The sequence below is a fragment of the Aythya marila genome (assembly GCF_965140915.1).
Source record: "Aythya marila genome assembly, chromosome: 4".
NCBI lineage: Eukaryota > Metazoa > Chordata > Aves > Anseriformes > Anatidae > Aythya > Aythya marila.
The window spans coordinates 58,976,506-58,999,917 of record NC_139045.1 but is presented as its reverse complement, the minus strand read 5'-3'; the positions used below and the strand labels follow the sequence as shown (position 1 = coordinate 58,999,917).

The 23,412-nt window shown below is 35.2% G+C and overlaps 1 protein-coding gene across 1 annotated transcript in view; it reads right to left on the bottom strand.

Annotated features, from left to right (window-relative positions):
• Positions 1-23,412, bottom strand: part of ADGRA3 (adhesion G protein-coupled receptor A3) — a 54,792-nt gene that overhangs the window by 23,002 nt on the left and 8,378 nt on the right. The window contains exons 2-8 of the mRNA XM_082758842.1: positions 17,169-17,240; positions 9,409-9,480; positions 7,976-8,047; positions 6,977-7,048; positions 5,582-5,742; positions 3,988-4,201; positions 2,321-2,485 (exon numbers count right to left, since the gene is read on the bottom strand). Coding sequence (XP_082614968.1) covers positions 2,321-2,485; positions 3,988-4,201; positions 5,582-5,742; positions 6,977-7,048; positions 7,976-8,047; positions 9,409-9,480; positions 17,169-17,240 — 828 coding nt within the window. The remainder of the gene's footprint in view (positions 1-2,320; positions 2,486-3,987; positions 4,202-5,581; positions 5,743-6,976; positions 7,049-7,975; positions 8,048-9,408; positions 9,481-17,168; positions 17,241-23,412) is intronic.

Here is a 23,412-nt window from a genome sequence, read left to right as displayed (position 1 = left end):
TGAACAATAACTTTTAGTAACAATGGGTTTTGATACCGTAATTTCATTAGCTTGCAAGTAGTCGAATATTTTTTATTATTATATCTAATAATTTTCTAAATTCAACATAACAATTACATTTTTAAGATTAATTTAACCTTGTAACAGTTTTCAAAAGGATAATTCTTACATTTATGACAGAATTCTATCAACTACCAGCAGAAAGTTATGCCAAACAACACTTAAAGGATTTACCGAAGCAGAAGCAATACGTTATATTTTAACATACAAATTATATTTTCTATTCATTCATGGATTGTAATGTATTCTGGGATGTCTGCTAAGACTTAAAAGAATACTTATATTAAAAAACACAACAAAAACGATTCCCATGATGGAGACAGCTTTTACCTAATCCTTATGAACTCATGCTAAACCATCATTACTGCACCAACTAAAGACAAACATTCTCCGTCACGACACTTCACTCTCCTATCTTTGAAAGGATAAAAATCTAGCTGCCAATTCTGAAGCAGCTTCTCAGCTAAAATGACTAGCCAGTTCCAACTAAAAAACTATAAAATCAAATTCACCTAGGATCATTTACAGCCATCTGCTCAGAACCATTTTCTCACTAGTCAAAGCCATATTTCCATATGGTCTCAAAGGTGAAAAATTACTCTTTATTATTACTCTACCTAAACTACAAATGGAAGACTGTTATAGTGAACTCAGACACAGTGAAGCTTTTGATAAGCTGAACATTCCCTGAAATCTTATTTCTTTCCCTTATTTCTTTCCACTGAATTCCAGAGGGGGTAAATCCTATTACACTCAACAGTCATTGAACTGCACAGGTTAATTTAATGGAAAACACTTTGAAAAAAGCCTTTACCATCTGTTTTCACCTCTAATGGCAAATCAAAGAAGAACAATTCACACTTGCATCATAAAAAAAGCGTAAGTGATTTAAATAGATGTGTATGTTCTTTGATGAATACAGCATGCATCTGTTTGACTTTCTTCACCTTTTATCTTGAGCAGGAAGTTCTCATTTGCTAATGTAGCGCTCATCCCTGCAGTAGGAACCACTACAGTGTAAAAGGAAGATATTCACACTGTTTCCTACATAAATAATTCATTATAACGTGAAAGTGAAACTCTTCAGTAATTCCAAATTGCCTCTGTGCAGCAAGTTGATCTTAATGTTTCTTCCCCACTAACAGTTCCCTAGTACCCAGATGGCCACTACCTTTCTCCTCAAAAACGTCCAGCTGATGAACAAGAAGATGAACTCAACACAAATGTTCTCAGCTGGGGCTTTACCTGAATTTTTGCTAGAACTGGAGAAGGCCTTTTGTACTTGAAAGCATGTCTTCTCTCCCCCCATAAACTACGTCTCAGCAACATGCTTTAACTTGCTTTTAATTTCTTAAAATGTTAATGGCCTTAGATTATTTCTACATAAAGACAACTTTAAAGAGCCCTAATGTACACAGGGAAAGGAAGAAAGTTTATTAATGTAAACAGATCAACATAGCCAAGCAGCATAAAGGAACATAAATGAAAAGCAGTTATCACAACGTTAAGAAACCCTACAACCTGTAGTGAAAACATATGCTATGACATACACTAATTCTCAGCAGGAGCTACTGTAGGGAGGTACAACAGAGAGTATTATAAAGGGAATTACCTTACATACAGAGAATCTATACAGAAGCTATCTGTTACAGCTGGCACCTCCAGGAGTAACGTGTTGTTAGAGTGACCAGCAGCAGAAAGATCAGAAAAGGGAAAACAGGTGAAGAGGTAAGAACAAAAAGACAACATAATCTGCAATATCCAACACAATGGAATATCAGAACTAGCACTACAATCCCAACAATCATAAAAAGGAAGCAACATTCTGAATATTCACTTGAATATTCAGGGAAAAAAAAACACAAGACTGTTTCTTATACAGTTATTTTGTCGTATGAAAGCAGGAAAAGTTTTTAAAAACCAGAATGACAACCTGGTGGAAAACCCAATCCATCAGTATGCATTCTAACTCTAACTTACAGCTCATTTTAAAAGTTTTAATCTATTCTAATAATTTAAATTGTATATATCATGATATCATAGTTTAATTTCCATTTATTACAAAGATGTGAGTTTACAAGCTCAAAAGTTTAGTATTCCAGTTGTGTGCATTTCTTTCAACACATGCTAACCATGAACAGCTAAAAATTTATCACTTACAAATGAACATCCATTTAATTTAGGTGCCTTTAAAGCAATAATGTTTGAGTTAAAAACAGAAGTAAACAGACTTTTTCTGAGAAAAAGTGATGTTACCAACCTGAAATCTCCTTTATTGTTCACAACCCTCTCTGGAGGGCAGTATTGCGCAGAGCTTTCTAATACCACAATGTCTACTGTCCTCGTATTATTCCCACGTCTGGTTTGTACGTGGCAACCCCAGTTTCCTGTGGAGCCAGCCTGAATGTTTGAGATTGTCAGTGCACTGGGAAGACAAAATAAACAAACAAAAACCCCAGTCTTGCAACAAGATTCCCGTAAGTTTTATCAAAAGGATTAAGCAAGTACAGAAAGACAGTGGAAGAAACAACCAGTTACACAGAACTGTGAGTAATCTTGTAAGATCACAGCTATAAGTGCACTGTGATTAACAAAGAAATGTTTTCTATTCTTCTAGCTCTCAATTACGACAAGGCAGTGAAGAAAGAAAATGGCCATTAGAAAAAGTTCCTTGACTTTTGAAAGAAGAGATGAGAAGACTGAATTCCATTAATTATTACCACTGTTCTTAAAACAAATTTTTAATAGTTGTTGCAGAAATGCCAAACTAAAATAATATTCCAAATGCATAATTTGTGATAAAGTTAACACCCTTATTTACTAATATGATTACTTAATATATAATCACTTTGTAGACAGTGAAAAATCAAAAATCTGTTGTAGGTGGAATAAATGATACAGATCTGATGGAGAACTTCCGTATTACCAGTTGTGGTGTAGTCCAAAGGAAGAGGGAACAATTCATGAGTTCACTTAAAAACCCCATTCTTGCAGTCTTAGGATGGTAAAATTACAAGTGTATCGTACCACGAAGCTGTCTTATGTGAAATGCAATGTTAAATCCATGTGTGTGTGTGTGTGTGTGCGTGTGCGTGTGTACACGTGTCAGCTACGCGATCTCTAGAGCTCCCTCCTAAGTAGTTAGAAATATCATACATGATATCTTAAATTACCTGATTTAACTGTTACTATGTCCCTGCAAGGATGTTTCTCTACTGTCGTGGTTTAACCCGGCTGGCAGCTAAACACCACGCAGCCGTTCACTCACCCTCCCCCCTCCCTCTCTGGGACGGGGGAGAGAAATGGAAAGTGAAGCCCGTGAGTTGAGATAAAGACAGTTTAATAAGACAGGAAAATAATAATAATAATAATAATAATAATAATAATAATAATAATAATAATAATAATAATAATAATAATAATAATAATACAATGATGATAATAGTACTACTACTAATAATATGTACAAGCAAGTGATGCACAATGCAATTGCTCACCACCCGCTGACCGATGCCCAGCTTAACCCCGAGCAGTCTGGCCCCCTCCCCCCGGCTAGCCACCCCTATATATTGTTTAGCATGACGTCAGATGGTATGGAATACCCCTTTGGCTAGTTCGGGTCACCTGTCCTGGGTCTGTCCCCTCCCAGCTCTTACTGAACCCCCAGCCTGCCTGTTGGCAGGACAGAGCGAAAGTCTGAGGTGTCCTTGGCTTGGTATAAGCACTGCTCTGCAACAATTAAAACATCGGGGTGTTATCAGCACTCTTCTCATCCTAAGCCAAAACACAGCATTCCACCAGCTACTAGGAAGAAAATTAATTCTGTTCTAACTGAAACCAGGACATCTATGTACCCAGCAAGAAACTGCTGGGGGGCTGAGGGGTAGAAGGGAGGTAGGGGAATACACTTTCTCCATAGTGATTTACCTTGCAATCAGTGAGCAGTTATGAATCATGTTTTTTTCAACAAAAATACCCTGGGATTCATCAGTTTCCACTATCTTTCCGTCTTGGTACCACAAGACTTGCATGTCTTGATCAATATACGAAGCCATACATTGGAAGGGTAGACTATCTCCTTCAAAAACAACCTGGCGGTGAGATGGAGTCATATAGAAAGATGGTAACTCAAGAGGAGGCTCTAGAAATTCAAGAAATAAAAGCATAATTAACACCAGAAATGTTTTATAAGCATTCTTCAGAAAACGAGACAAATTCATTATCAATAATAATAATAATTCATTAACAATCAATAATAATAATTCATCAATATCAATTATTGATTCAATCGCACTGGAAGCTACAATTTGCAAAATTTATATGCAAAGAGCCACATCTGATGCATCAGAAATTCAAACTATATCCTTTTTCAAAAAAAAAAAGTATTCCTTTAATGTAGTACATTCCCGAAGTCATTTGCTATCCTACATCCACGTGAATGAATATAAATCTGAAAGAAGAATATCCCTATGCATTTTATTTCTTTAAAATTTTTCAACATTAATATTTGAAAATCATATATATAATACTATGCTTATGAAGTTGATATTCCTCTTCTCAGCTGTTTGTCCTCTTCTCAGGATATCCTCTTCCACTGGCAGAGCACAATTGATGCTTATGCCAGATCTACCCATGCGCTTCTCTAGCAGAAGTCTGACAAAGAAAAGCAAGCCACTTCTATAAACATCTCAGTTATTCTGAAACACTATTGGCAAGCAGACTGTAATTTATAGGTAATACAATGTTTTTTTCCTCCTTTCCTAAAGCCATAGGACATACCCTGAAAGGTTATTTGAGGCAGATCTACTGTTAGGCACAGAAGACTGCCAAGCATTTCCTGAACCCGTCAAAAAAATAATCTGAGTAGTTCAGTGTGCACTCTGGTCCTTCTCTAATAAGAGAAAGCTTTAAGAACAACCCAGTGTAGTGGTATTCCCTCTTCTTCTTAAATAAAGCTACTTTCTCACAAGTTTTTCTTGTATGCATCTTAATCACATAACCAATCAGAAAATTATTACACTGACTCTCCCTACCCCAATTTTATTTATTTGCATTGGAAACTAAACAACAACAAAATTAAAAATATATATAAAATACCAGAAAATAAAATCAGTGATAAGATGAAGACCTTTTAACTTCAGACTTTGGCTTGGAAATATTTGTGTATATGAGAAGGCAGATAACTAGACTGGGGAAAAAATAATAACAGTTTCTGATTCCTCTTGTGAAGTTTAGGTAAAAATCACTTAAAACAAGTATTAGAAGGAAAAGGAGTTTATCTCCAGGCATCGCCACTCATCCTTAATTTCTACATACTAATATCTGTAATCAAAAACTTATTTCCAAAAAGCAAATAACACTGGACAAGGAATAAAACCAAGTCTTTAAAAACAAATCACTATTACCACATTCCATACAAGTGCTTTATTTCAAGGAAATAAAACTAAAAAAGCCTGTTCACTAATATTTTCTAATGCATTTGCTACTGTGTTAATAAGTGTCAGTTGTCAGAAGTGCTTACCGCAGGTCAGAAGCTCCTGCTTAACACCCGTCACCGTCTGTGACTGCAGTGATTTGGGATATGCACATTTAGTTTCACGTACAGTTATATTTCTTTCTTTTAGCCACTGATGCATCCAGAGTATGTTACAATCACAAAGAAGATAATCAGTCTGAAATTCTCTGCAACGCAAAATGAGTATTCACAATGATGAAATGAGACACTCAGAGGCCTGAAAGCTTTACAGAACAGCTGTAGATGCCTCTCGCAGGCGCAGACACGCTGTCAACAGATGACCAAACCCCACAACACAGCCGCCTGGCCTACTACCACATATTGGAAGGTACTCTGCAAGCTCTGGTGTCATGTCAAAAGTAAACAATCCTCAAGAAATGTAATCCTCTCAGTAAATACAGATAACATCTAATACTTGCGTATGAAATAATTTCTAGTAATTTTTAAATAATGTGCCTGAATATGCATCACCATGACTTAAGAGCACGCTTCATCGACAAAAGGTTTATTTAGCAATCAAATGCTTTAACATTAAAATCAACAAAAATATAAAAAGCATCCTCATTTATTTCGATTACGAGAGCCACCACTCACACAATTTTAACGATAGTTTTATTCTGCTTTATATGCAAATCACATAAGGCTTTCCATTGATTCATAAAAATCTCTGTAGAGCTTAATGCTTTCTACTAAAACAATATACCAAATCCCCCATAGGTGTCTGTTGTACTCAAAGTAAAAAACAATTAGTCTCTTTAGAAATAGTTAAAATGGATCAAAACGGATCATTGTGCCTACACTGTTTTATCCTCTATTAAAAACAATTTATTTCTATTTTTGCAAATGTCTTGAGGATAGCACATCATAGGCTGAACACTTCAAACACTAAACCAACACTCTTGTGAAACTCCGTTTGGTCTTTTTTCATAGGCATTTCTCCAGATATACGTTTTAAATAAATGTATGATCCTATTTAATATGAAGTATTTATGTATGAATCATACATACGGAGTAAAACTTCAGAAGTCCAGAAGCTGCTATAGTGTTATTCTCTCAGACCTTTGTAACACATTGAACATTTTGAAGGTTTTTCTATAAACACAGAGTATCGTGTGTTTATATTGTATGTTAGTATGCACATTTCCTATACACTTAATTCAAGCTTTAAAAAGTACTATTATGATATTTAAAAGTAAAATAGAAACTGAAGTATTAGCAAGTGAAAGCACTCACATTAATGTAAAAATCTCAACCAAAATCTGGAAAACTGTGGAAGTTTTGGATTCAACTATTTTTGTTTCACACAAAAGGCCATTCCAAGAAAACACTGAGGCATGTTTTAATAATGTAATTGTTTTTTAAAACACAAATGATCATTTTAAAATTAGATGCAATACTTACAGAGACTTTAGTGAACCAAGGTGATCAAATGTTCCCTGTGTAAGTGTAGAAAACAGATTTCCAGAAAGATTTCTGAGAAATAAAAGTAAAATGATTTCAATTCATGCTCGAGAGATTAATGTGAAACTTACTTACAAAGAAGATCCCTCTTCAACACAGCATTATTTTTTAAAACCTATAAGTAACTATTATGGCACGCTGCCATAGTTCATAAGACTAAGAATTGTATCAAGTTTGAAAGCATAGCAAAAATCCCCAGATAAACTGTTCCCCGATACTTCTTAGCTGAGGAATTTTTAAGATTGGGTACAAGGTTTGGTAGCATATACTTTATTAAAAACAATTAGCATGTATTCAGTATACACTTCCAGAATTTTTAAAATAACTTCATTGTTTTAACTGAATTGACATCACTACCATGCTGTAAAAAAAAAAAAAAAAAAAAAAATTATATAGTAAAAATTCAATGATACTTCAAAAACATCCCTTTTTTTTCTCCCCCAAAGACAGCGAAAGTTTGTAAGAAACAAATAGCTAAGACAAAGAAACATTCTGTAATCTTAGATGTTATTTTATTAAAATAAATGAAGAATATTTACAAAATATGCAAAAAAGGCAGCAAAACACAACCATACTAATGCTAAGGTAAGAAAGCAGGGTTGTGTAAGCCTGACATACATTTCTACAGAAAATATTCTGTACAATCTGCTACTCTTTTTCCCCCCAGTATAAGGAACTGGAAAAGTAAAAAAACAGTTCCTTTACTTTTCCAGTAAAGGAACTGGAAAACAATTGCAAAGCAGGCAGAGTACATACTAGTATCCACTAGCTGTCCCCTGCCCTGCCCTTTTCTTTTTATCTTAAGCTTGCTACTGACCACAAACAGGGCATGTCTTTCATGCACACACTTAAAACAAACTAGTCCCTTTAAAACACAGAATGTTAACTTACATGAGAAAAATACTTAAGTGAAATAATACACAACAAAATTATACTTACAGTCTAATAAGATTTACGAGTCCTCTAAATATGTCTGCATTCAGGCAGCCTATTCTGTTATTAGTTAGGTCTCTATCAATAGGAAAAAAAAAGCAAAAATCAGAATAAACTATTTCATTTCAAAATGACATACAAGTCTGCAAACTGAAGTAATTAAACTAAGATTCATGAGTAATGGAATGTACCATATATACATTTAGTCTTTTTCAGCAAAAATCAAAATGTATTGTTATATTGTGTGCATTGGTATGCACACACACTCCTTACCCCATTTCTATCTCAATAATGGTTTGCCTATATACAGTAAAATAAGCCTAACCTTTAACATAAGTCCCCTCAGAACAGGCTTGGCTTATATCACTACGAAGCATATTTTTGCATTTGTGTGGTATATTCATGAGCTACTTCACTGATTTTTTTTTAGCCTGCCAAAGGAATCTACACCAGTTTATTTACTGTATACAGGTACGAATATTTCAATATTTATATTAATACATAAACATTACATAATTTACGAGGTAAATCTTAATAAGGAATAAAAATTAAGCTTGCAAGTTCCAGAATTGGCCCTTCAGCTTTATTTTTGAGGTTCCTGAAAGTGCAATTGGCAACAAAATCTCCTTTTCACTGAGCCAGATCACCTGAACAGTAACAAACATACATAAACACAATGAAAATTTAAGAGCACAGTTGCACGCTGAGCAAAGGCCTGTGAAAAATAGAATTACTAGGACTTCCATGACTTAAAAGCCGTCCCAGATATTTTGAAATAACAGAGTTAAAAAAAAAAAAAAGCTGTCACACCAATATCCTGTTTTTCAAGTTTCATCTAAGACAGAATTTTTACAGCCAAGGTATAGATCCCTGAAAAATGCGTTAATGGAAATGTTGGCACAGCCTTCAGTAAAGCGGCATTAACAGCATAGTAACTTCAGCGTAATATTAATAGCAAGGGACTTTGTGTTCCACTATGACCCAAAAAAAAAATAAAAAAAAATCACAGGGAGTTTAACATTTAATAAAGCAACACTTGATGGCATCAAAGCTCTGAGTGAACAACCCAGTGTTGTCTCAAGTCACTGAAATACTAAAAGAAAGGAATAATACAAGAGAGACTGCCAGTAAGATCAAGTGAGACTGCCAAGCCACGGGCAGTAGATGTTCTTCAGTCTGAAGACTGAAGCAGCAGCTCTTTTAGACTGAAAGCAGACTGTTTTATATTTACATATAGACGTAAATGTGCGTATTAGACAGCAAAACTATATAGTTACACACACATAATCTTCAGAGATCCCTACCAACCCCTACAACTCTGTGACTGTGATATATATCCGCCTTCTAACAGACAAACAAAAAAAGATAGAATAATTTTGTGTGTTTGTTTTTATTTTTATTTCACCCCCATAAACTGGGGGGGAAGACCAGCTACTTACAGTCTTTTCAGAGATGAAAGTCCCAGAAAAGCTCCTGGATCTATAGTACTAATAAGGTTGTTTTTAAGGTCCCTGTATAGAAAAATTAAAACATTAATCAAAAACTACCCATTAAATATAGAACTAAATGCATGAAGATACACCTAGCTTGTCTTAGCCACTTTGCAAACTACCCCAAAACCCCATACAACACATTTGTAATATTTCACGTCTTTTGAAATTTGCAAACCTGTATTTTAATTAGAAAGAGGAATACAAACAGCATATATGTTGCTTTAAATATTCTATTGATTCTTAGCACATGAAAAGGTACAGTCAAAGACATTTTATCATACTGTCCAAATAAGTTATACCTGCTCAAGATGTATTACATTTGCTCATTATATAGTACAATACATTCTAGTTCAGTATTATTTTCTTCAGCCTACCTGCATTTTAATGCTTTAGTATTGCCCAACATCTACCAAAGCAACCAAAGCAGCAAAACAAGATCGTAAAAATATACCAGACCACTGAAAGTTTCCACTTTGGCTAAAAATCCCACTTAAAGACGGCGAAAAGACTCAGAGCACGAATTTTTAAATCTTTCATTTCTAGAACAGGAGACTGTAGGGAATTAAAGTGTCTATGTCATTAAACAGCTTTATTAACTGTACAAGTGATGTCCTTGTACAATAGTTTCAATTCCTGAATTAAGATATCCTGCAGATATGGCTTAGTTTGAAAGATCACAAGTAGCGTCTGCCAGTAGCTACAGAGTTTTGAACAAACTTTATCACTGCTAAAAATATTTTTATCTTCTTGCTCATCTAATATTTGTACTGTATTATTACTGAAATTTCTCAGGCATTTATTGTGACATGGAAAAGTTTTCACTCATTTGGTAATGCAGGAAAGATTCACATTTGAAAACAAAATTAGTAATTCCAATTAAAACTAATGTTTTAGTTAGCTGGGGTAGGAAAAAAAAAGCTCTTAGAACATTAATAGTTCTGCCAAAAAAAAAGAACAGTACAAGAGGATTACATCTACCATCACACAGATATGCATGAATGAAAATACAAGTTCATCCCGAGATTTCACAATAGCATTTCCTGCAGCCAGATTAGTCAGACACGGTACAACAGACAATGCCAGGGCACATGGATCAGGCCTCACTGCCATACCTAATAAATGTTTTAAATAGTTGAAATACTTCAAATCTACCTTGCAGTATCACCAGTTAGTTTTAAATCAAACGATGTGTGTATATTGTGTATATTCTGCTCTCTTATTTCAACTTTATTTTCCTGCCCTGTGTGGAGCAGGGACTGCCAGCAGCATCCAAGGCAGTATTAGGAATCTGAAAATCTGATGTTTCTAAGCCTCTTTCAGAAGGCTGATAAATCCAGTCCCGATACTGTGACAAATCTGAGAATATGAAATATTAGTCATCACTTATTTACCATCAGTCTTTGGACAATGAAGAAAAATGATAGTATCTTTTCATATTTAAAGCTTTAATTTGAAATCATACAACTCCCACTTGGGGAGAAAAAACCTTGGCAGCATGCCTTGGAAATCCACTAGTTTAGATTATCTTTAATTTCATTACTTTAATTCAAATTGTACTCTCTGATACATCTCTTACTTAAATTCCACACTTCAGTGGAAAAACAAACAAACCAACCCACAACAATGTAGCTTCAGAATTATAAGAGTTTTATTACTTCCAAAATCTGTTTCAGATTAGTTTTATAAAAAGTGACCAGTCTGATTTATACATAGTATTTTTTTTCCTCCTCTTAATAGGTCTTAAAACAAGTTCCAGAGGGATAATTAAACCAGAATTAACATTTTTTTTTAGAAAAGAAATGCCAACAATTGTCATGTTTTCATAGAACTCATTCAATTGATGCTCCATATTTTTTAAATAAGATAGCAAAGCATTAATCAACAACTATATTAAAATATTTTAAAGCAAACAAAAAAAACAACATCCCAAATACCCAAAGTGATAGCTTTTTCTCAACCTGCAACAACAACAGTTGGGGAGTCTGCATTTTGGGATTTTTCCCACTCCCAGAGGCAATCATTTGGAAGACTAGTTATGTGTTCAGCTCTCAAAAAGCATTAGCAGATGAAAACTGTGAAACGTAAGAGACATTTAAAGAGCACAAATTAACACAGTACTGACATGTCTGGCAGCTCTCCTAAAATAGGATGAGATGTTGATGCCCAGGTGGTGCAGCTGCCAGGACTCCGGGATCTGGGACAGCTTCAAGAAGTGGCAGCTGTGGCCAAACTGACAGACTGGTCACATCCTCATCAAAGGGGTAGGGTGGGGAAGATGATCTCATTAGAAAGTTGTGTTTGGCTTTTAAGGGTTTTGTTTTATTCTTACCGCTTTTAATATCTGCCAACAGAACTACTGATTTTTAGCAAATGGAATGTAATCATCTTATTCACTGATTTTAATTATTTTTTCTTTGGCAAAGCTTAACCAACAGGATATAGTGATAGGTATTAATTTGTTCAAATAAAAGTTCATTTAAAAACACAGAAATCCACTAGAAGGGTTTCAGTTAGGGTAGTATTACAACTTCAAGCTCTATCTCATTGGCACATCTTTTATTTTACAGTAACTACATCTTCCATCTAGTAATTAGAAATACTGCTGAAAAACAACAAAAACCACAAGCCAGGCAGATGAGCAATCTTGCACTGAGAAGCTATATTAAAAAAAAAATAATTTTTCTTAAATCTACAGAACACCGCAGATGAGGATGCTCGTGTATTTGTCAGGAGAGGTGACTAACTGGGATTAGGATCATAGGAAAACTTTAGTTTGCAGGGATCGCTAGAGGTCATACAGTCTGGCTAAAAGCACAACTGAGTCAGATGAACTGCTCCACTATGATATCCAGTCAAGTCCTGAAAACCTGAAAGGATGGAGATTTTACTGTCTTATCATGCAACCTCTTCCAGTGTTTAATCATTCTCATTAAAAAGGATTTTCTTATGTTCAATCGGTCTTTTTTTCCCCACAAATCCACGATTAAGCAGGCAAATACCAACTTCTCAACAAGCAAAAATGTTGATGCCTAACAATCAACCCTAGTGTTACTTGGCTAATATAACAAAAATAGAAATGAAAAAATATACTTGGATTTAACTGTGGTTTGCCATTAAAAAAAATCCTTCTATTTCATTAAAATTTAGAATTGTATTCCATTAGCCAATTGTCAAAAAAACATGTGCATAAGTATCTAAAAATTACTTGTGCATAAATACACCCTATTTGCAAACTTATCCTTTTCTGTCTCAGGACACAAAGATTGTTTAAGCAGTTACTTAAGCATCCTGCAGGCACAAATGATGCATATATGTACCTACTGGCATGTATACATCTAGCTCTCCACTACTATTGAGTAATCTTTTTTTTTAATAGAGCTTGAAAATTAATGTAAGAGAGATTAGCTTACAGGGACCCCACCCCTACTATATAAAATGCCTTTTCAAAAAGAAAATGGGGAGAAAGGACAAAGTATGAAGTTATAAAAATAGGTTAATCATTACATAAAGCCAACCTCTCCCTCCCACAGTTTTATAGGGTATACACAAAAGCTAGAGCCCAGACCAGATGCCCTATTTTTCCCTTTCCTTCAATTTCTGTGCCATTTCCCACAGTTCAGAACATTCCAAACTATTCAATTCTGGAGCACTGGCTTTTCAGAGACTAAAGGAACATTTTCTCTCGTACCACTAATCTTTCAAAAATTCTCTCTGAAGCACTGCAAGGATAGGGCAAACAAATACCATTTTGTTAGCCTAACTCCCAGTCTTCTCCTAGAACAAAAAGAAATGTGGCTCCCAAAACTGAAAACAGACCTAATGTCTGAGCAGAAAACAAGTTTCTGAATATCCATAAAACCACTTCTCTGCTCAGTGTCATTCAAACAAGAAACACACATCGATCACTTTTAAGAAGACTTCAAAATATAATAAAAATCAGTTCCACTACTAGAAGAACACAAGTCCCTCTTTGTATATGCTCTGCAGCACTATCACAACAGGAACTAAAATCAGAAAATGCTACTGTCCAAAAAGCTCCCAACAAACATTCCATCCTTCAGTTAAATAAAGCTCTTATTTTGGTAATCTCTCTCTACATAACTTCAAAAAAAATGTTCTGTAGCCTTCTCACGCTTACTCAAAAATCATTTTGGAAAAAGTAAGAGGATTTATTTCAGTGTCTTATAGTAATATTAAGTTATTCAATGAAATTGTATCTTTTCCACCCTGGAAGACAACAGTCTTAATAAAATGACAATTCCCTCATTGGAAAGTGAGAAGAAATTATTTAAAATTCTTAATTTGAGATGACAGTTAACTGAGGGAAGGTCAAAGTAGTACTTACATCAACCAGTAACGTGTTCACGCATATGACAATGGGCACAGCCCAACACAAACAAGAAAATTAAAACAAACATATCTGGAAGCGTTCTCAGCACTGGATTACATTAGCAAATACTGGCATAGTTGTAATTACATTCTCCTTTCAAAACAGGACAAACTTTACTACCAAAAGTAAATATTTCCTCCTGTTTCTACTCTTTCTAGGTCACTGAATAGAATTTTCCTCATCTGAACTTCTATAAGTTTTTATATTAAGAGGAAGAGTCCAGTGGGAAAAACTGAAATCCACGATTTCTTAGGACAGAACAAGAGCCCTGAGAACAGCTTCACAGTTTGAATAGAGAAGCACTGTTAGAGAATTGGGAGGGTGTTTCTGTTATGTCTGAAAGAAGCAGACATTTGAGCACTCCACTTTCTGCCAGAAGGGCTGAAGGCCACAGACAAACACCACTCTAAGTGTACTCCCTCTTCGGCAAAGCAGCAGCACATAGGCAGTCAAACTTTGTGGCCTCCTTACTTTCCCTGTCACACATGCACACACATCAGAACTCTGTTACTACTAAGGTAACATCTAACGAAAATTTTTGGAGGATGCAGTACACATATATTCATAATTCCAACACAAATCAAAATATTCTCTTTCACAAGAGCAGCCATTAATCTTTTTTAGTCATTCTCCATTACATTTCCCACATTTTAGAAAGCTTTCAATATCAATGTAATGGCAAGAATGTTATTATGTAGTATTATACTAAATTATCTTTTAATTTCCTTGAAAGAACACAGAAAACAGACTGTCAGACTGTTTCATCTTGTGAGTTGGCAAAAGCTAATATAAAAACTGAAGTTTTTAAAGGAGAACAATTGTATATCTTGTTTTCATCACAAGGAAGGTATCATGGCCAAGTATACAACCCCTATAACAATAGCATTAAAATATCACATATACAAAAGGAAATCAAGAAGGAAATCCAATATAACGGTGAACTATTGCCAATAGATGTTTCCAAATGGATGATCAATAGGGGGTAAGTCTTTCTTATTTCAAACATTTCAGGTAGAAAAAAATAAATTATTTTAAACTTGCAGTGAATCTTTTATTTTGCATATTCGAGAGGCACAGACCTGCGTGAGAAATGCTCTCCATTATTTTCTCAAATTATCATTCCTAAATCCAGGTTAGCACGTAAGGGGTTACAGAATAAATTCAAACAAATGTATAAATCTTGTTTCTTCAAACTGTTTGCAATAATTTTAGAAGCAGAGCTTACGAGTAAACAAGTATTGTCTAGTTCACAGAAGACAGAATTAAGAACTACGGTTACATAATGATGCCTTGATACCCTTCCAGAATACGGCAGTGGCTAAACTTCCAAGTTGAGAAATTCAAAATACAGGTGTTATTTCAAATTGTTCAAACACCAACTGCAGTACAATACACTCGTTTGGACTGCTAAAAATAATGATGAAAAGCTCACAGGAGACTCATGGTTCCTCTGGGCAAGGGTACCTTGTCAGGTTCAGTTTCCCCAGGATGAGTCTGCTATATAGTCTCAAGAGAATGACTATTAATTTAAGTTTGAAAAATTGTTTCAGTTATACAATTACTCTCTGTCCTAAAGTTAGATGCATGTCTTAGCAATATTTAAAGCAGAAAAGTTTATTTTTTGTTATTAAATACTTTTTTTTCCCCCTCATCAGGTCTTTCACACACACAAGAAAGAGTGGTCATTAAGGACTAGTGTGTCATGCCAGTTATCCCTTCCTTTACGATGAAGACACCTTACCCTCAATAATCATTTGTTGGTGTATTAATTCCTACACTAGTACGCACAGTGTGTTATCTCATTCAAATTACATCACCATACCATCTAAATACTGCCTATTCCAGATCACTTTAAACGTTCAAAACATGATGGATTACGTATTGCTTTCTTTTCCTTTTCTTGAAAAGAGATATAAAAATAACCTAAAAATCCTTACAAACAAAAGGCATTAAATGGAAGAAAGCTGGGTTATTATATTAAATGAAATTAAGATTTGGATTCATAGAGCAAATGTAAACGATCACCTCAAACTAATTAGAGTTTCAAGTATTTCCTGTCTGAAAATTGTAATGAGTTTCAACAACTAACAACTGTCAGCAGATGCTTTTATTACCTAGAGCAATGATGCCAAAATAATGTGTAAAGATCCAGAATGCCGTCCCTGCTGATAACCTTGCTTCTTTGGCACAAAGGCTTATTTCTACAATAGAGCTCATCTGTCAGTGCAGGAGACAGATCTTTCTCCTAGGTTGTGGGGGATGAACAGTGGTAGCATTTGAATTTATTTAGGCCAGGTGACTGGGATTGCAGCCTTCAAGCTTCAGAGGATGAATAAAATTCTTTTAATCCCCTGAAGCCAGAAGTCCTTTGGAACTCTTCCTAGATGTTGCAAGATTATTATGAAACTGGCTACCTTCCCAGTCAAATGGCCTAGAAAAATCCCTATCTCTAAAGTTTCTGCTTGCTCCCAGGTAGATCAACCTGCCAATCCTGACCTTCTACCAGCCGGAAAAAAAGCTGACTGTAACAGAAGCTATAATGCTTCTTATCCCATAGGCAATACATCATCTGAAAGGGAAAGTGAAAACAGGAAGCGAAAGGTGTCAAAGAGGTTACTCCCATCAGGCTCGCTCCCATTTTTCCCCATATATTTGGTATATACAGGGACTGTAAAGTAACATGCAAAACTGTTAACATGTATGTCAGTAACAAACCTACAGTGCATACAGCCTCTTTTAGAGGCTGTCATATACTTATTTCCCCTAGACAAATACTTTGAAGTTGTTTGATAGAGGGCTTGACACTTCATAAGAAAAGAAATTAAACAGCTTTCTCTACAACCTAAGTTTTCATATTATAAGGCCAACAAGAAAGCAAGTCCAGTCCATCATAGTGTTCCAGTGAACTTCCCACTGGAAATGCCCTAATCTCACCCAAATCGGGTTATGAGCTACAGCTTTCCTGTAAAATGTCACATTTCATTACCGCCCTTTAAAAAGTAGGAAAGTTTTTGTTTGCTGGAGTTCTGATGGGGGGGGAGGGAGGGAAGGAGTTGGTTGTTTTGCTGACTTTGCATTTTCTTCACTTGCACCTAGTTTGAGAGTTACAGCTTTTACTAAGCACCCTTTAGGCTGTTACATAAAATTCATTTTCATAAAGAAAATACTCAACTATGTTAACTCTGCAATCACAAAGTTGTATCAAAATACAATGGGAACATATCTTGTTACAGCAGTATTAATGAAATAAACAGTATACAATTAATTTTTATTTTTTTATTTTTTAAGTGAAATCGAATTTTGAAGAAGTACTTACAATCTTTCAAGAAGGTTTAATCCAGAAAAGGAACCATTCTTCAACTCTGTTATTTTATTGTTACTCAGAATCCTGTAAACAAGAACAGAACAATATATTACATATTTAATAGCAACATTATTTGCTACAGCTTACACTTCTGGTGCTAAGACTTCTAAACAACCTTTCTACTTAGCAGTCTTTACACCGAAGTACAATACCTAGCTATTATCTAAAATGCATATAACAGCACTGCCCAAATATCATATAGGAAAAAGGAAGTGTTTTATTTTTATGTTAAGCGCTCTAAGTAACATGCAAGCTTATGTCATAATGTATGAAAGAAAAAACGCCATACAAATCACTGTAACACCAAAAACACCATTATGGATCACCATAATGAAATGCTGTAACTGGTGTAATAGAAAGTGCAGTATTAAAAAAACAACAAGCTTACACACTCAGCATGATGTTCTGTTGCACCCATTTTGGTTTTCCAGATGACACAGGACTTGTTCATTTCCTTTTTTTGTACCTAATCTCCCAGCAGTCCCTCACATACTCAGCTTTCTACCTAATGTAATTCTTTTAAAACACCTTTAAAAGAAGTCAGCAAGCATTCTGCCTATCCATTACTTCTTCCCTTGAAGAACCAGATCACTGCATGTTTTCTCTTCCATACAAATAACTGGATCAAAGGCTATTGAACTCCTGTTCAATAGGAGGTTCAGGGAGACCTTATCACTCTACAACTACTTCAAAGGAGGCTGCAGCGGGGGTCAGAGTCTGTCTCTTCTCCTAAGCAACAAACAGTAGGAGACGAGGAAATGGCCTTAAGTTGCACCAGGCTAGGTTCAGGCTGGACATCAGGAAAAATTTCTTCATTTAAATGGTTGTGAAGCATTGGAACAGGCTGCCCAGGGAAGCGGTAAAGTCACCATCCCTGGAGGTATTCAAAAGACATGTAGATGTGGTGCTTAGAGACATTGTTTAGCGGTAAGCACTGCTAGGTTAATGGTTGGACTGGATGATCTTGGAGGTCTTTGCCAACCTGACTGTATGATTCTATTAAGCTCCATCTAGTCAAGTGTCCTGTCTCCAGTAGCCATCTGCAGATGCAACTTATCCTTAAGCTAAGAAACTCCTTGAAGGCTTCCTTACTTAGAAGGTCCTGCTTTCTATATCCAAGTCACTAAATTTTCCTGTTTTCTTTTTGAAACCATTTATGAATGTTGGCATCCACAACACTCCCGAGCAGAAAGTTTCACAGCGCACAACTGTTGCATAAAGAACCCCTCATCTCATTTGTTTGGATCACAGCTCCTACCACCTTCAGCTGGTGCTCCCTGCTTTTTATATTGAAACTCCCTGTCTACCCTCTCTTTACCACCCACAATTTTGTAGAATCTTAGATTGTCTCTTGCCAGGTGGAAGACTCATTTTCACTAATTACTTTTCACACAAAAGGTAAATTTTTGCCTTCTTAACTTTTTCTGAGCTCTCTCCAGCTTCATTAAACTCAAAAAATTTTGAGACTAAAGTACCAAAACAGAAGCGGTATTCAACACATGGACAAGTCACAGATTCAGACGGTGATATAAGGATGCTGTTTTATTGTTTCCTATGGTTTTCTTAACAATTCATAACATCTGATCTGCCTTCACTACTTGTACTGAAAACTGAAGTTTTCTGGTCAGCTCAGTGTCCATCATCTCACATATGAAGACAGAATTGTTGTCATTGTTGTTCCCAGCACAATTCTCACTTCTCTAATGTGCTGTTTCTGCCATTTTGTTGCCCAGTTAGTAGTTTCATAGACTTCTTCTGAAATTCTTCGATTTACCCTCATTCTCAAATTGTCACAACCCAAAACCCTCATTTACAGGTCATTAACAAATACACCATACATCACAGGTCTGTAAGATCCCACTCCATTGAGAGGACTGATCATTGACTTACAGCAGATACAAGTTTTCCAAAGTGTACATCTCTCACTTTTTCCAACAAACATTACTTCTGCTGTTCAGTGCAAACATCAGACTTGGAAGCATGTAGTTCCACAAAACTCCTGGTGCACTTCTAAAATCAGCAGTGTATTTGCCACCCTCCAGCCTTCAGAAATCAAGTTCATTCTGAGCAAGACTTCAGACATTCATCATTTGACTTTTTCATCCCCAAGTTCTTCTAAAAAGCTCTCCAGTGAAAACCAGCTCATCCTGTAAATTTATTCGCTGTCAGCTTGTTCCATAACTTCTGCTACAGTCACTTCAATTTCTGTCAGATCCTCTATCAAACGTGTCTCGCAGATCCAGCATGTCCATGCCCTTCTTCACTTACACCAATTATATCTTCAGACTGGATCACACTACTTCAGCATTAACGACTGCCACTAGGAGATTTTTTTTTCCAGTCTGCTACATCTTTCAGATATCCTTTATAGTAGCAGTAAAAACAAACACACACACCTTTCCTCCAATGCATAAAACTTATTATCCAATGACAAGCATTAGTACTTCAAAGCTCATCATGAATAAGACAAAACTAAAATACAGAAATACCGTCTATGAAAACAGCACCTTTTTGACACAGCCATATATTACATTAAACAGTTTTCTTCTCTGGGTTTCTCAACGATTGCCTCAAGCGTCTATGGTTTAGACAAACAGTGAAGGCAATTTTCATCTCAAAGCTTTGGCTTCGAGTCAATCTCTCTCGATCACACACATGCAGAGAATTGAGACAGCTGAACAATTTTTGTGAAAATCTTTCCATTCCCAATCTGACAGGCAGAAGGTTTGAAAACTCTTGAAGTTAATATTGAATCATTCAACCAAGGTAACAGTTCTGATGCTAAAAGGAGATCCCGTTCTTTTTCCTGCTCTTCCACCCATACCACGTATTTCAGCAGCTCATCCAAAGCCAACCCCGGTGCCCACTGCTCCATAAGCAATGTTAAACTGCACGAACACCCCAGGGAACTTTCAAGGTGTCATGTCAATTACATGAACAATTACATGTTAATTGCAGAACTGTGATCAACATAGTGCTCTACACAGTCAGCCAGTCCTGTGTGGAAACTGATCAGAGGAACAGTGGAAAGGTGAAAGGATAAGAAAAATGTTTACTTTTACAAGTATACCAAAAATATGCTGGTATGTTTGTCTATGTCTGTAATATCCACTAGAGTGTCAGCTAAGAAAGTCTGCTCTTGCAAAAATACAGTTCCAGAAAAAGGAAAATTATCCTTGGCTGCATCTATGATAATCTAGTTGACCAAACAAATGAAACCACAGAGTTTTTTTAAAGACAGACAAACAAATCAAGGAAACAAGGGTAATCTTTTCAGAGATCAGCAGGTATTTCAAGGAAGATCCAACGCAGAACAGAAAAACAGAGCACACATTTGAAAGGCTGAAATTTGGCGAGGCAGAATGCAGACATTTTAATAGTAAAATGAATTTATTTTTTTAAATCTATCTTCAACAGAGAATGCCGGCAAAACTATTAATACTTAACTGAAGTGTTAAAAGCACATACCCTAAAACCTTTGAAACTACTTTTACTTCTATTAAAAGAGAGTAGGGGTTCAACCTAGACAGTACAGGACTCATTTTTACAAACCTCAAACCATCTAGCTAAATCTACAGGAAGTACATCTTTATTTCAACATTTTTCCTGATTCCAGGAAAATGCAGAAAAAAACGGAATAAAAATAAATGAATGAAGGAGCTTATAAAAAACTAATTATTACTTAATGCAAACTGAGCATAAGGTATAACAGCAGCTTAAAAAAAAAAAAAAAAAAAAACAGGTTTACAAATAAAATGAAAAGAAAAAACCTGAAGGTCAGATATAAAACATTGAAGTGAAAACACAAGCAAACTACCATCTTCAGTGGCACAGAAATCTTTTTTGTTTTAGTTATAACTGACTTCATTTCATGAAATATTGATTTCACCTGTACTTTTTCCAGAAAAAAAATAGCTACTCAAAGAGGAGCAGAAACCTCTTCAGAAGTAGGTATAACTGACTGAACTAAATTTAAATGAAATAAAAAATTACAATTCTGTAAATAAATAATCAGTTTTCTGACATTGCCTATAAAACAAAAGGCCTGAAGTAGAAGCCTCTGAATATCTGTTCACTAGGTAAATTTCTCTCTAGAGTGTGATGTACAAATTATAGTCCGTCTGATTTAGTATTTTTTCCTGCAGAGGCTGTTAGTTGCTTAACCATAAAGGTTTAGTACAATAAATGATAGATTTTATAACACTCCATATAACGTAAGACATTTCATCACACTTAATGTTGTAAGTGTAATCTTTAAAAAATGCAGCTTAAACTTGCTATTAATATATTTAGTCTATATGTTATTAGAAGTGTTTAGGGATGTAGCATAAGACGACAAAACACAATAAAGCATTCACCTCAAAGTAGATATTTTATATCCAATTTTACAATTCCTGTCCATTAATGTGCAGTGAAATGAGCTATTATGTACCACTTAGACACAGACGATTATTTTGTGATCAATAATAATTTTAATTTATTAGTTTAAGACCATAATTCTTCCTAAGAGGCAAAAATACCCGAACCTGCACATCATTAAGAAAGTGAGTGGGAAAATGAGCATGAGTGCACACTCCACTCAACCCCATCTTGTTCAACTCTTCTTTAAGAAGTGACCTGACACATAAATGATGCTGGTTTCCATAAGCCAGTGTCACTGCTACGCCATACATCTCATAAGTTCCAGTTTAGACTCACTGTTTTCCTGTTGGTTGGGTTGTTTTTTTTCTGGTATAGATTTGGGGCGTGTTTTTTGTTTTGTTTTTAAAGGATCAACAGTACCTGCTTGGAAGAAATGCATTTTGATTTTCCATTGTCCAACCCTTGCGTAAGAACACAAACTGAGATGTGGATCTACTTTATGCAATTACTTAACAGCAGCCATTAAATGTGATGTAATCAGCCATGTCTTTATGACAGAGAAGAAAATTAAAAAAAAAAAAAAGGCTTATATTTACCTTTATAATGAGGTAATAAAACACTAAGTGAAAAAGGTTTTGTGCTGTAAAACAATTTTGGCTTGTCAGCAATAAAACAACCATTATTATGACAGAAGTCAACTAATCAGGAATTTAGAATACATCTCCAAACTTCACAAATGAATCCCTTTAATGGGGTATTACTAAATTACACATTAACATCCATTAACGCTATTACAAAATAGTCAAAATAGCCTCCAAGAAGTATCAAGACTGGGAGACAGTAACTTGTAGCTGAACACTTAAGTAGCTTCCAGAACAAAATTTAGGAGAGCTCAGCAGTGAGCTAGGAAGCAGAAAATAGATCTGATCATTTCACAGTGATGGCTGTATATTCTTAAGGACTAGGAAAAGTGACCACCAGCAAAAAATGGACTAAAATAACCATTGGTACAACCAAGAAAAATGCTTTCTGCTGAAAGCAGTGAATGTGCAAAAATAAATATATTTATCAAAGTTTATCTTGTAGAAACTATGATTTAACAAGGACATAAAAACTGAATTTTGCACAGTTAGTACTTTGCCTTCTAGCGAATTACTGGTGTCAAAGGTAAAGAAACATTAAGTAATACACTGAGCAGAACTTGAACAGTACTTGCTTAAAAGTAATCCCTGAAATGAAAACATTCTACAAACTATTATACAGAAATAGAATGGTGAATCTTTCTAAAGCCTTTACTAAAGGAGAGAGCATTTTCCAATATATAAAAATATGAGGAAATTTAGCAATGAAACATTTCCAAATGTTTTTGTATTCCAAAAATACAGGTTTGTAACAGGTAAAAAGATCTGTTCTATCTCACTATTATGCACGTTAGGCAATATTAACATTGTAAACTAAACTAATGAGGTTACTGAATTACACCTGTATCTATCTTTCCTTTTTTTTTTAAACCAGAAACATACTAACTTTATACAATGTAATGACAGACCAATTATTATTTTTTTTTCTGCACAATCCCTGTATCATTAATTTACAAAAGGAATGATGCTCATTTTCTGCAATGCTATTCAAGACTTTTTCCTGATACTCAGTGTACTGCCACAGTCTTTATCATCTTTAAGGGCATGATTCTTGATTTCCAATGAAATACAGTGCCCATCACTGGACTACCTCAATTAATTTTCTAATCAAAAATGCTAAATGAAAGAGATATTGGGAAAAGGAAGCAACGAGGGACAAAGCAGAATGCAATAATGAGAAACAATATTGTTGA